The 13,390-nt window shown below is 36.0% G+C and overlaps 1 protein-coding gene across 1 annotated transcript in view; it reads left to right on the top strand.

Moving 5' to 3' along the window:
* The window catches only part of AGTPBP1 (ATP/GTP binding protein 1), a 133,237-nt gene that overhangs the window by 28,717 nt on the left and 91,130 nt on the right, over positions 1 to 13,390 (top strand). Inside the window, exons 3-6 of the mRNA XM_032477488.1 lie at positions 2,576 to 2,700; positions 8,222 to 8,289; positions 11,606 to 11,669; positions 12,075 to 12,221. Coding sequence (XP_032333379.1) covers positions 2,576 to 2,700; positions 8,222 to 8,289; positions 11,606 to 11,669; positions 12,075 to 12,221 — 404 coding nt within the window. The remainder of the gene's footprint in view (positions 1 to 2,575; positions 2,701 to 8,221; positions 8,290 to 11,605; positions 11,670 to 12,074; positions 12,222 to 13,390) is intronic.

Below are 13,390 nucleotides of genomic sequence, written 5' to 3' on the forward strand. Positions count from 1 at the left end.
GTCCAGTTATTAATCTAAAAAAAGTATAAATATCCTGTTTCCCATACGCTTCCAGATTTTCTTTGTTCGTTCTGAATATCGCTGGGTATTGCCTATTCTGTGCTGGCCACTGTTTGAAATGCTTGGTATATAGAAGACATGCAAGGTCTCTACCTTTGTGAAGCTTACATCATTTCAATTAGTGGTAAATTCTTTGGGCACATTTTGATATTGGAAGCAGAGAGGCTGGCGGGGAAGTGGGGACATCTTTAGGTTGTAACCTGCAATGGGAAGGAGCCAGTATAGGAAGAACTGGTTGAAATTACCCTCTAGGTTGAGAGGACAGCAAATATAAAGACCTTGAGGTTGGGGAGAAACTTGCTATATTCAAGGAACTGACAGAAGGCCAGTGAGTCTGGATCCCAGGGTATGAGGGGAAATAAAGCCTGAGAGGTGGATGGAGATGATATAAGACCTATAGGCTGTGACAAGGAATAAGATTTTATTTAAAGTCTGATGGGAAGCCATTGAAGAGTTTTTGGTTGGATAGCAACTGGATTAGGTTTGTGGTTACACAAATGTACACATCTGATAAACTGGCATAGAACTATATACCTGCCAGTATCAGTTTCCTGGTTTTGTTATCATCCTATAGCTATGTAAAAATGTAACCTTTGGGGAAACTAGGTGAATGGTACAAGAGACCACTCTACTATTTTTGCCACTGCCTGTGAGTCTAAAGTTATTTCAAAATAAAAAGAAAAAAATCACTGTATAGAAAATGGATTACTGGGCAGCAAGAATGCAAGCTGATTTTTCAGGAGGTTGTAATTGCCAAGTGAGAAATGATTGCTTGGGCTTGGGTGCTCCTACCAATATATGGAGAGAAGTGGAGGTCTTTGAGATGTTTTAGAGATACAGCTGGCATTGGGGTGGGTGTGGGAAAGGGAGTCTAGATTTTTGTCTTGGGCAGCTGGTGTTTCATGTGAGTCTGGGAAGGTTAAGACTGAAGGAGAGACTGGAGTTGAGCTGGGAGCCAGGCAGCGCATCGGTTTCAGTTACAGCTGTGGAATGAGATGTGGTTGCTCGGGGCAGAAGAGCGGAGGGAGTGAAGAGAAGAGCTGGGGATAGAGCTCTGGGGGGGTGGTCTTCAGCATCCAGAGGTTTGTTGGAGAAGGAGGAGCCACTAGAGGAGACCTGAAAGAAGTAGTCATAGGGAGAGAATCAGGAGCGTATGGAACCACTGAAGCCCAAAGAAGAAAGTGAGGAAAGAGGGAGCTACTGACTTGGATAGCGCTGAGATTCTGAGTATGACCAGGAAAGAAGTGACCACAGGAGGTTTTGCGGAGACCTCAGGGTGCGGGAGCCAAACTGATAGTTGAAAAAGTGAATATGTGAGGAAATGCAGGGAGCAGGTATGGACATCTCCTTCAGTGAGTAGAGAGAAACGGAGTGGTAGCTAGTGGAAGCTCCTGGATCATATGTGTGTGCTGTTGGGTATGGCCCGGTTGAAAGGGGGAGCGAACTGATGCATCAGAGAAAGGTTTATTGAAGGAGCACATACATCGGGAATGCAAGAAGGGAGCTGGGGTCAGGCTTATAAATGGAGGGATTGTTCTTTGAGTCTCAACACACCAGCCAAAGAGAGCCTTTTAAAAGCAAGTAAGCACATCACTCTTCTGCTCAAAAACATCCCTTCCCACTCTCAACTCTGACCTCATCTCTTCCCGTTAGTCTCCTTTAAGTCTGCTGCAGCCACACTGGCCACCTCACTTTTAATTGAATACAGGAGGCCTGCTCCTGCCTTGATATCTGGATGGTTGTGACAGCTTCTGGACAGCTCTTTTTTTTTTTTTTTTTTTTTTTTTTGCGGGTGTCTGCACCGTCATTCTCTTACTTCTTTCGGGTGTTTCCCTAAATGGTACCCTCTCAATGTTTTCCCTGACCACTTTAAAATTGCACCCCCCTTGAACCTTTTATCCCCACAACCTGCTTTTCTCCATAGTGCTTCCCATCCCCTTAATACTGTATAATCACTTACATATTTAATTTGTCCCATTAGAATGTTCACTCTGAGGAGCAAGGATTTTTGTTCATCTTGTTTACTGTTGGCAGCACCTAAACAGTAGCAAGTGTGCAAATGTACAGTGAATGGGAACAGGGAAGAAAGAATGTGGGTAGAGAATCAGGTTTCAGGAGCTGGTGGTGGGAAGATGAATGTGTTCTTTTTTGATTTTATAGTAGTTATGAAGCAGGCACTAGCTGAAAATGGAGTAGGGTGGAAGGGATGGTTAGAGTTTTGAGGAGAACGTAGGGTGTGTGAAAAGTCTGGAGAGTGGAAAGGAGAGCTTTCAGGATATGATGTAAGATTGCTGGACAGAACTGAATGCACATTTGTGGTTTTCTGAAATAGAGTGTTTCTCACTTAATAGAATATTAGCAATATTAAACTATGAAACAGTGAGGAAATGTGATATATATAAATGCTTAGTGTTTTTAGAAAGGTACAGTTTTTTTTTTTGAACAGTGATCTTTATAGTGTTGAATTTACAATTGGTGTAAAATGTGCCCTAATTTAAAGTAACATTCTTTTTAGCCTTACCAATAGTTCTCGGATTGTGGGACTACTGGCTCAGCTGGAGAAGATCAATACTGAATCTGCAGAGTCAGATTCTGCCAGATATGTTACATCAAAAATTCTTCATCTGGCTCAAAGTCAAGGTAAGTTTTAATGTCTTGTTTTTGGAATACATCCTTAATTCTTTAAAAATAGATGCTAAGAATGTTCAAACTTTAGATAAATAGCTGATTCTATGTTAAAATTGAACTTTCTCCCACAAACTCAAGAAGTAGAAAACTTAATAACTGTGGAAGAAATTGATCTTCAAAGCATCGTTTCTAAGAATGACTATGATTTTACTTACGTAAAAAGACAAGAAGATGTCAGGTATTACAGAACATTGGCTGTTAGTCTTGTCCCCAATTTGAAATGCAAGCCTTGTCATTCAGTGGTTGGGTGACTTCAGGGAAGTTTTGAATCTCTAGGACTTAGCCACACCTGTCTCTGAAGTAGAGAAAAGCAATATGGTATGATTATCATGAAATTTACATGACAAGCATGTAAAAAGAATGTTCAAAATTTTCAATAAATAGTATCTGTAATTAGGCATAGTTTACCCATTTTATGAAGCTAGTACTACTGAGTTGGTATCAAAACTTTGACAGAACACAAGAGATGAAAAGTATTAACTTTGCATTTAGGAACATAAATTTTAAAAATCCCAAATAAAATATTAGTGAATTAAGTCTGGAAAAACCTATATAACATTATTTGGACAGGTCAAATGAAACCATGTGATTATCTCAATAGAAGCTAAAAAAGAAATTTAAGGTTGATAACTATGCTTGATTTAAAAAAAAAAAAACCTTGATTTTTCTTTTTTTAAATAAGGGTAAACCAGCAGCTACCTTAGTCTTTAACAGTGACACATTGAAGGCATTCTGTTAGAATTACGAACCAGACAAGTCACAGTTAATTATTTTAATTTATTTAGTTTTTCATTATTTATTTATTCTAGAGGTTCAGGTCATTGAAGTAAATGTTCAGCAGGCATTTACTGTGTTCAGGAGCTCGTGTTTATTAACCCTTCTTCGTGGTCATAGGCTCTTAATTTATTTTGGTAACTTCTTCCTATGAAGCCCATTTAAGGTGTATTTGACAGCACACCCAAACCCAGGAGAAGTCTCTAATAATTTGCATTTGTTTCTAGCAAATCTAAAATATCTGTACCCTTTAATTCAGCAAGTCATTATACCGGGTTCTAGCCTTTGGTAACATTGTGCTTATCAACTAAGGTAGATGTACGAAGATGGTCATCGTGTTAGTGCAAAGACAGATGTGCCAAGTGTATACACCATATTCTCATATGAAATAACCCCTTAAAACAAAACGAAACAAAAACTCTAGCAAAAACAAAAGAAAACAGATTCTCCAAACCTGTAGACACCAGCTGTGTACACTGCTCTCACCACTGTAGACTCTTCCCATCACAGTCTGGAAGCCCCTGTTCCAGCATCACCACTGAAAATGCCCCCAGCCATATCCACTACCAGAGACTCCTCCCCCACTGACACCCACCACTGGGGGCCAACCCTGAATACTGCTCCCTAGGGTGTGTTAATGCAATGAGTCTGTTTATCATACCTTGGATTAGCTAGTTGACACTGTGTACATTAGTAGTGAAAGATTGTCCCTTCATTATTTATAGGATAGTCCAATTGTCCATCCATTTGAGAGAGAAAGATTAGGAATTTATAGTTCAAGGAAGAAAATGCGAATAGCCAGTAGACATATGAAAAAGTTCTTTACCTCCTTAAAAGTCAGGGATTACTGATGGTAACAATGAAGATATTTCTCACTAGTTAGATTGGCAGAAATTAGAGAATGACAATATTCAGTGCTGTTGAAGGCATGGAAAATAGGGTATTCTCATACACTGTAGATGGTGCAGTAACTATTATAAACTCTGGAAAAAAGAACCTGGCAATGTTTATTAAAATTTAAAGTGCATCTGCTACTTTACTTAACATTTTCACTGTCAGAAATCTGTTTGACTGAAATACAAATCCTATTATATAAAAGAACATTTAGGGATTTTTTTTTCAGTGTTGTTTGTAAAATCAAAGATCAGGAAACAACCTTAAATATCCATCAGTGAGAGAATGGTTGAATTAACTTTGATGTAGTCAAACTGTGGGACTTAATATTATAAAGCTATTATCATTAATGAATTCTTTATCATATATGGCGTAGTTCACATATGGAACTATATGCATACCTCAGAGATACTGCTGGTTCAATTCCAGACCACCACAATAAAGCAACTGTCACAATAGAGTGAGTCACATGAATTTTTTTGGCTTTCCAGTGCATGTTAAAGTTATATTTACATTGTACTGTGGTCTATTAAGTGGGCAATGGCATTCTAAAAAATGTACATACCTTAATTAAAAATACTTCATTACTAAAAATGTGAGCCTTCAGTGACTCATTATCTTTTTGCTGTTCATGTTTATGCTTATGTTGGAGTGTCTTGCCCTGATATTTTTGGCTGCTGACTGATTAAGGTGGTGGTTGCTAAAGATTAGGGTGGCCGTGAGTCATGATCTTTTTGCTTTTGGAGTGTCTTGCCTTGATATTTATGGCTGCTGACTGATCAAGGTGGTGGTTGCTGGAGATTAGGGTGGCTGTGGCCATTTCTTAAAATAAGATAGTGAAGTTTGCCACACATCCCTCATTCATGAATCTCTCTGCTATATGCAAAGCTGCTTAATAGCATTTTACCTACAGTAGAACTTCTTTTAAGATTGGAATTAATTCTCTCAAACTCTGCTGCTGCTTTATCAATTAAGTTTTGTGATATTCTAAATCCTTTGTTGTTACTTCAGTAATCTTGAACAGGAGTAGATTCCATCTCAAGAAACCACTTTCTTTACTTATCCATGAGAAACAACTCCTCATCTGCTAACATTTTATTATGAGATTGCAGCAATTCAGTCACATCTTCAGGCTACACTGTTAATTCTGGTTTCTCTGGCTGTTTCCACCACATCTGCAGTTACTTCCTCCACTGAAATCTTGAACCCCTCCAAGTCATCCATGAGGACTGGGACCAGCTTCTTTCAAATTTCTGTTAATGTTGCTGTTTTGACCTCTTCCCGTTAATTGCAAATGTTCTTAATGGCATCTGGAATGGTGAATTCTTTCCAGAAGGCTTTCAATTGACTTTGCCCAAATCTGCTAGAGGAATGACTATCTATGGCAGTGATAGCCTTATGAAATATATTGCTTAGATAAGACGACTTGAAAGTCAGAATTACTCCTTGATCCATGGGTTGCAGAATGGGTGTTGTGTTAGCAGGCAGGAGAACGAACATTAATCTTGTATATTCCCATCAGAGCTCTGGGGTGACCAGGTGCATTGTCAGTGAACAGTCCCATTTGAAAGGAATCTTTTTTTCTGAGCAGTGGATCTCAACAGTAGGCTTTAAAATATTTGGTAAACCATGTTGCAAATAGATGTGCTGTCATCCAGACTTTGTTGTTCCATTGTTACAGCACAGGCGTTGTAGACTAAGCATAATTCTTAAAGGCCCTAGGATTTTTGGAATAGTAAATGAGCATTGGCTTCAACTTTAAGTCACCAGAGGCATTAGTCCCTAATAAGAGAAGCTTTGAAGCTGGGCATTGACTTCTCGTCTCTAGCTATGAAAGTCCTAGGTGGCATCTTTTTCCAGTATAAGGCTGGATTGTATACATTGAAAATCTGTTGTTTTGTATAGCCCCTTTAATTAATGATCTTAGCTGGATCTTCTGGATGACTTGCTACAGCTTCTACACCAGCACTTGCTGCTTCACTTTTCACTTTTATGTTACAGAGACCACTTCTTTCTTTAAGCTTCATGAATCAACATCTTGAAATATTTCTTCTGCAGCTTCCTCTCCTTTCTCAGCCCTCATAGAATTAAGAAGAGTTAGGGCTTTGCTCTGGATTAGGCTTTGGCTTAAGGGAGTGTTGTGACTGCTTTGATCTATCCAAACCACTAAAACTTTCTCCATATCAGCAATAAGACTATTTCACTTTCCCATCATTTGTGTGTTCACTGGAGCAGTGCTTTTCATTTCCTTCAGGAATTTTTCCATTTCATTCACAACTTGGCCAATTGTTTGGTGCAAAAGGCCTAGCTTTTGGCCTCTCTCAGCTTTTGATATGCCTTCCTCACTAAACTCAATCATTTCCTGCTCTTGATTTAAAGTGAGAGACAGAAAACAAGTACATGTAAAATATGATATCAAAAACAGTAATCATGAGGGAAGGAGAGTACAAATGCAGAATTGTTAAGATGCATTTGAAATTATGAGATCAGCAACTTAAAACAATCACATGTATATATATGCATGCTATATAAAGACCTCATGGTAACCACAAACCACATATCTATAATAGCTACACAAAAAAGAAAGAAATCCAAGCACAATTCTGAAGATAGTCATCAAATCACAAGGGAAGAGAACAACAACAAAAAAGAATGAGCCAAAAAGATGTGAAAAACAACCCTAAAAGAACAAAGTGGCAGTAAGAACATACATACCAGTAGTTACTTTAAATGTAAATGGACTAAATGCTCCAATCAAAAGATGCAGAGTGACTGAATGGCTAGAAAGACAAGACCTGAATATATGCTGCCTACAAGAGACTCACTTCAGATCTAAAGACACACACAGACTGAAAGTGAGGGGATGGAAAAAGGTATTCCATGCAAATTGAAATCCAAAGAAAGCTAGGTAGCATTATTTATATCAGACAAAAATAGACTTTAAAATAAAGACTGTTATAAGAGACAAGGACATTACATAACGATCAAGGAATCAATCCAAGAAGAAGATATAAAAATTGTAAATAAATATGTACCCAACATAGAAATACTTAAATATATACAGTAAATATACTAGACATAAAGGGAGAAATTGACAGTAACACAGTAATAGTAGGGGGCTTTATTTAACATGCCATATATATATATGTATACATATATATATATATATAGAGAGAGAGAAAGCATTCTGATATATAGAACATTCCGTCTGAAAGAAGCAAAATACACATTCTTTTCAAGTGCATATGGAGCATTCTCCAGGATGGATCACATACTGGGCCATAAAATAGGCCCTGGTAAATTTAAAAAAACTTAAATTATATCAAGTATCTTCTTCGACCATAATGCTGTGAGACTAAAATCAACTACAAGAAAACAACTACAAAAAAAACACAAATAATGTAGAGGCTAAACCAGATGCTACTAAACAAGTGAATCACTGAAGAAATCAAAGAGGAAATAAAATACCTGGAGACAAATGAAATGAAAATAATAATCTGAAATCTATGGGATGCAGCAAAAGCTGTTCTAAGAGAGAAGTTTATAGTGGTACAGGTTTACGTCAGGAAATGAAAAAAAATCTCAAGTAAAAAACCCAACTTTATACCTAAAGGAACCAGTTAAACAAAAACAAAAAAACCCTCTCAAATTAGTAGAACCAGTTTAGAATGTTTACTGGACCAACAGAGATTTGTTGATTAGATGTTATATATGTTATCTCATGTTTTTATACATTAACTATACGGTTAAACTATATGTGATTTTTTCATTTTTTAGAAGAAAACTTTTCTTTTCTACTTTTCAGAAAAAACAAGGAGAGAAATGACAGCCAAAGGTTCTACAGGAATGGAAGTTCTGCTATCAACATTAGAAGTAAGTTACTGATGGGCTTTAATTATGTAGCTATTAATATCAACCAGTACTGAGAAAAAAAAATGTGAAGTCTAAAATTTTTATCCTAGAAGTAGAGCCAGTGATTGGAAGTTTGTTTTATTTTTTAAATTATCATCTGGAATGGTGGTATAAACATTCTAATACACATTAGGTAAGCCTCTAGGTGTATTTCACTATGATTATAATGATAGCTGTATTTTACATCTTAACATGCCATTCTAATTTGTAGTAGAAAATAAAATATTAGTTACATCTTTAGTTTAAAATGAATGAGTGATATTGGAAATTCTCATTGTATTGTTGATATATATTCATGATTAAATTCACTTCATACATTGGCCGAATAGGTATATTATATTTATAATAATTAAATTTCTGTGCTATTATAAAAGTTTTGGGTAGATCAGCAGGACATATTAAGAATTAGGATTTTATGTTTATTCAGTGCAATGTTAAGAATAAGGAATGAGTGAGTACATGATATACCTTAAACAGTGTTATTTGTCAAATTCTGTCTCAATAGAGCAGAAAAAAAAAGATCAGGGAGTCAGTTCATTTTTTTAAATAGTTGACTTATAGTATTATATTAGTTTCAGGTATATAGCATAGTGATTCAGTATTTTTACAGTTTACACTCCATTAAAAGTTATTACAAGATAATGGCTAAAACTGCCTGTGCTATACAATCTATTCTTGTTGTCTATTTATTTTTTACATAGTGGTTTGTAACTCTTAATTCCATACCCATAATGTGCCCTCCCCACTTGTCTCACTCCATTGGTAACCACTCGTTTGTTTTCTGTATCAGTGAGACTGTTTCCTTTGCTATATACATTCCTATGTATTAATTTTTAGATTCTATATATAAGTGATATTATACAATATTTGTCTTCCTCTGTCTGACTGACTTCACTTAGTGTGAAATTCTCTAGGTCCATCCACATTGCTGCTAATGGCAGAATTTCCTTTTTCATGGCCAAGTAATATTCCATCGTGTACATATACCACATCTTCTTTATCCATTTGTCTGTTTATGGATACTTCGATTGCTTCCATATATTGACTATTGTAAATAATGCTGCTGTGAACATTGGGGTGCATGTATCCTTTTGAATTAGTGTTTTCATTTTTTTCTGGGTATATACCCAGGAGTGGAATTGCTGGGTCATATGTTAGTTCTACTTTTAGTTTTGAGAAACCTCCATACTGTTTTCCACAATGGCCACACCAATTTACATTCCCACCAACAGTGTACAGGGTTCACTTTTATCCACATCCAAGCCAGAATTTATTTGTAGAGTTTTTGATGATAGCTATTTTGACAGTGTGAAGTGATGTCTCATTGTTGTTTTGATTTCCATTTCTATAATAATTATCCATTTTGAACATTTTTTCATGTGCCTCTTAATTTGTTGAGACTTGTTTTGTGGCCTGCCATGTGTGTGGTCTATCCTGGAGAAAACTCTGTATGCACTTGAAAAGAATGTATATTTTGCTGTTTTTGGATGTACTGTCCTATAGATATTTATTAACTCTAACTGGCCTCTTTTATCATTTAAGACCATTTTTCTTTTTTGATTTTCTATCTGGATGATCTGTTAAAGTCCCCAGCTATTATGTATTACTGTCTGTTTTTCCTTTTATCTCTGTTAGTACTTGCTGTATATATTTAGGTCCTCTATATTGGGTGCATATATGTTAATGAGTGTAATATCTTCTTTTTCTATTGATGCCTTTATTATTATATAATGCCGTTCTTTGTCTTTTGTTTTAGCCTTTGTTTTAAAGTCTGTTTTGTCTGAAAAGAGTATTGCTACCCCTCCTTTTTTCTGCTTGCTCATGTCACAATTTATTGAGGTCAGCAGAGATGGGAGGTGGCAAATTACATATGAGAGACTTGTCTGGATAAGTCCTAGAGATAACAGTGCAACTTCCCTTCACATTCCAATGGCCTGAATGCAGTCACATGGCTCAAACCTAATAACAAAAGAGCTGGAAATGTGGTTTGGCTGTGAACCCGGGAAGAAGATGAAATCGTTTTGCTGAGCACATAGCATTTGTTTTTTTAAACAAATGTCTGTCTCTCTCATTCTTCCAGATCCTTCCCCAGTGAGTCAGTGGTCCAATTTATACTTCCATTGCTAAGATCAGAGCCTCTGGTTAATGCTTGGTCCTCTTTTTGGTCTGGATTTGGATTTGGTCTCTGAGCTAAAATGGTGAAGCAGAGACAACACTCATTCTCTTTTGGAGAGGGGAAGAGTAGGAGTCCCATTCTAGTCCCTGATACATCACAATTGTGAAATTTGTCTGTATAAACACTGTAAAATCCTTCTACTCTGGGAGTGAGGCATTTCCGTGAATAGGCCATGATTCTGCTGTTTGTGTGGTTTTCTTCATCCAAGCATTGCTGTTAGTAAGGGAAATGTAATCAAAGTACAGTGTTTAACACATTCTCTTATTAGATCTGTTGTCCAGGCTTTGGGAAATATTTACCCTTTTACACTGCTGGTGGGAGTGTAAATTGCTCCATGAAGAGCAAGTTAGTAATATCCATCAAAATAAATGCCCATATCATTGACCCAGAAATTCCAAGAATTTATCCCATGTATAGTTTTGCTTGCTCCCATGTACTTAGTATGTACATAGTTTTGGTTGCAATTTTTGAGTAGCAAAGGATTAAAAAAATTTAAATACTCCATTTATAGGTGACTGGTTACATAAACAGTGGTATAGCCATATAATGGGATATATCCTGTAGCCCTTAAAAAGGATGAAGAAATTATTTATTTGACATGTCAAAATACTGGTGTTCAAAATAGTTATCCATAGAGCAGTAGTACCATTTGGAGAAATAAATGTGTATATACCTGTATATTTACATGTTGTTTTTTACACATGTGCATTATCTTTGGCTGGATACATAAGCTGATAACACAGTTACCTTTTGAGAGCAGAGCTAGGTGACTGAGTAGTCACCATGTATACTTTGTAGTGTCTTTTATATTTTGATTCATTTATTTGTATCATCTATTTGGTAGAAATAGATGAATTCAAATGACAAATTAATTCCTGTTGATAATAAAAAAATAATAGCTCAGATGATTTGTAAAAATTTTTAAGAGCAATAAGAAATGACTGAAGTGATATGTAAGAATAGTGAAAACCTGAATACATTTGTTCTTAGAGAGACCGGAAAGGCCATCTATAAAACATAGGTAGTTCTTGACAGGCAGGAAAAGTTTGGGCATCACAGATTTACAGTGCTCTAATTAAGCAAATAAATTATTTATTTCAGAACACGAAAGATCTTCAAACTACACTTAATATCCTAAGCATTCTTGTTGAGCTGGTGTCAGCTGGTAAGTTTTTGTTTTCTTTGGTCTAATTTCTGTTTGTAAACAATGATCAGCAATGCATCATGTGTGCTTTGGAATTTTCTAATACTCATATAGAGGCTATTCTGAGCGTTGGAACTTGGAAACTGAAATGTCATACTGTTTGTTGTTGCTTTGTTTTTGGTATCTTCTAGTATCCCTCAAACTCACGTGTTTCAGAACCTTGAACGTAGTTTTGCATCACTTTTATTTACTGTCTGTGCTATTTTCTAACTAACATAAATAAAATAAAAACATTTTATTTTGGTGGTATTTGTGATTTTTGAAGTCATCACTTTTAATATTTCTTGAAAGCTAAAAAGTTGTGATACTGAATATGTTATGGAAGGATTTGCAGTTTCAACAGATATCTTTCAAAAAACATTTTAGGTGGAGGTCGAAGAGCGAGTTTCTTAGTCTCCAAAGGTGGTTCACAAATATTATTACAGTTACTTATGAACGCCAGCAAAGAGTCTCCTCTCAATGAGGAGTTAATGGTGCAGATTCATTCTATTCTTGCAAAGATTGGACCAAAAGGTAAGTGTTTCACTTGTGTGGTTGTCAAATGTGGAACGATTTTTGTGACATTGATTCTGTGTGCCTTGAAACTGGTAAATTTTTAAATCTAAAATGCTACTGCTTTTTCTTGGCCTTCGTCATGGAATGCTTTTAATAGTCAACTAGTGACCTGCAAAAAATGAGTAATTCTATTGCGAAAAAAAGGAAGAAAAAAAGATGTCAAAATCAGAAGTGTGTCTTGGTGTGTGTGCGTCCCTGGCATGTATATGTGTATAAAGGATACAAATAACATGGATGTTCTTGAGGCTGAAGGAGGGAGTATGGATGGGAGTGCTTTGAGGAACGTGGAGATAACATGTGTTTGCTTTTGATTAATAGTCATGTTTGTGCTACACGGTCTCAGTGCCTAAAAAGCTTACAGTCTAGTTAAGAAGACCAAAAGAGATCTAAAAAATTATAAGACCAATTATTATAACAGTAAGACATGCAGAATATTAAACAATACAAATTGAGAAAACATAGGCTATAAAATAAGGAGGAAGGTGATTTAGATTGGGTTAACAGAGAAAGACATCCTTTGATTAGAATCTGGTTCAGTTTATAGTTGTCTGTCTGCACAAAGATTGAAATGATTCCCTAAACTCTGAAGTATGTTTTTTTAAGAGGTCTGCCATTGCCATGTGGCATGCATATGAATTTCAAACTTTAAGGTGTTTGGCCTAAATGCTTTTTCTACAAAGTGTCTACGTATGTGTATATAGTTTATATATTTTTGTCTGTTGAAGGCATATCTTTATTATATGAATATTTATATGATGCTCTTAATAAGCATTGTCTTAGGGGGAGAGGCTCAAGTTGGTAGACAGAGCACATGCTTAGCATTTATTAGCATGCAGGAGGCCCTGGGTTCAATCCCCAGTATCCCCTCCAAAAATACATAAACTTAATTACCTCCCCCTGAAGTAAAATAATCAAATTAAAAAAGTGATTAATAAATAAATAAAATATTAAAAAAAAAGCATTGTCTTAAAGAAAGCATCCCTGAGATGACTTTAATTTTCCGGGTATCTTAGGGACTTTTAGACTTAAACATGTATTCCGTTTATTTTAAAAATATATTAGCTCTTTCTTATTTTTCTTTAACTTTTATATTTGAGATTTAAGGGCTCTCTTCTGAGATTTTTGCT

This window comes from Camelus ferus, chromosome 4, assembly GCF_009834535.1.
Source record: "Camelus ferus isolate YT-003-E chromosome 4, BCGSAC_Cfer_1.0, whole genome shotgun sequence".
Lineage (NCBI taxonomy): Eukaryota > Metazoa > Chordata > Mammalia > Artiodactyla > Camelidae > Camelus > Camelus ferus.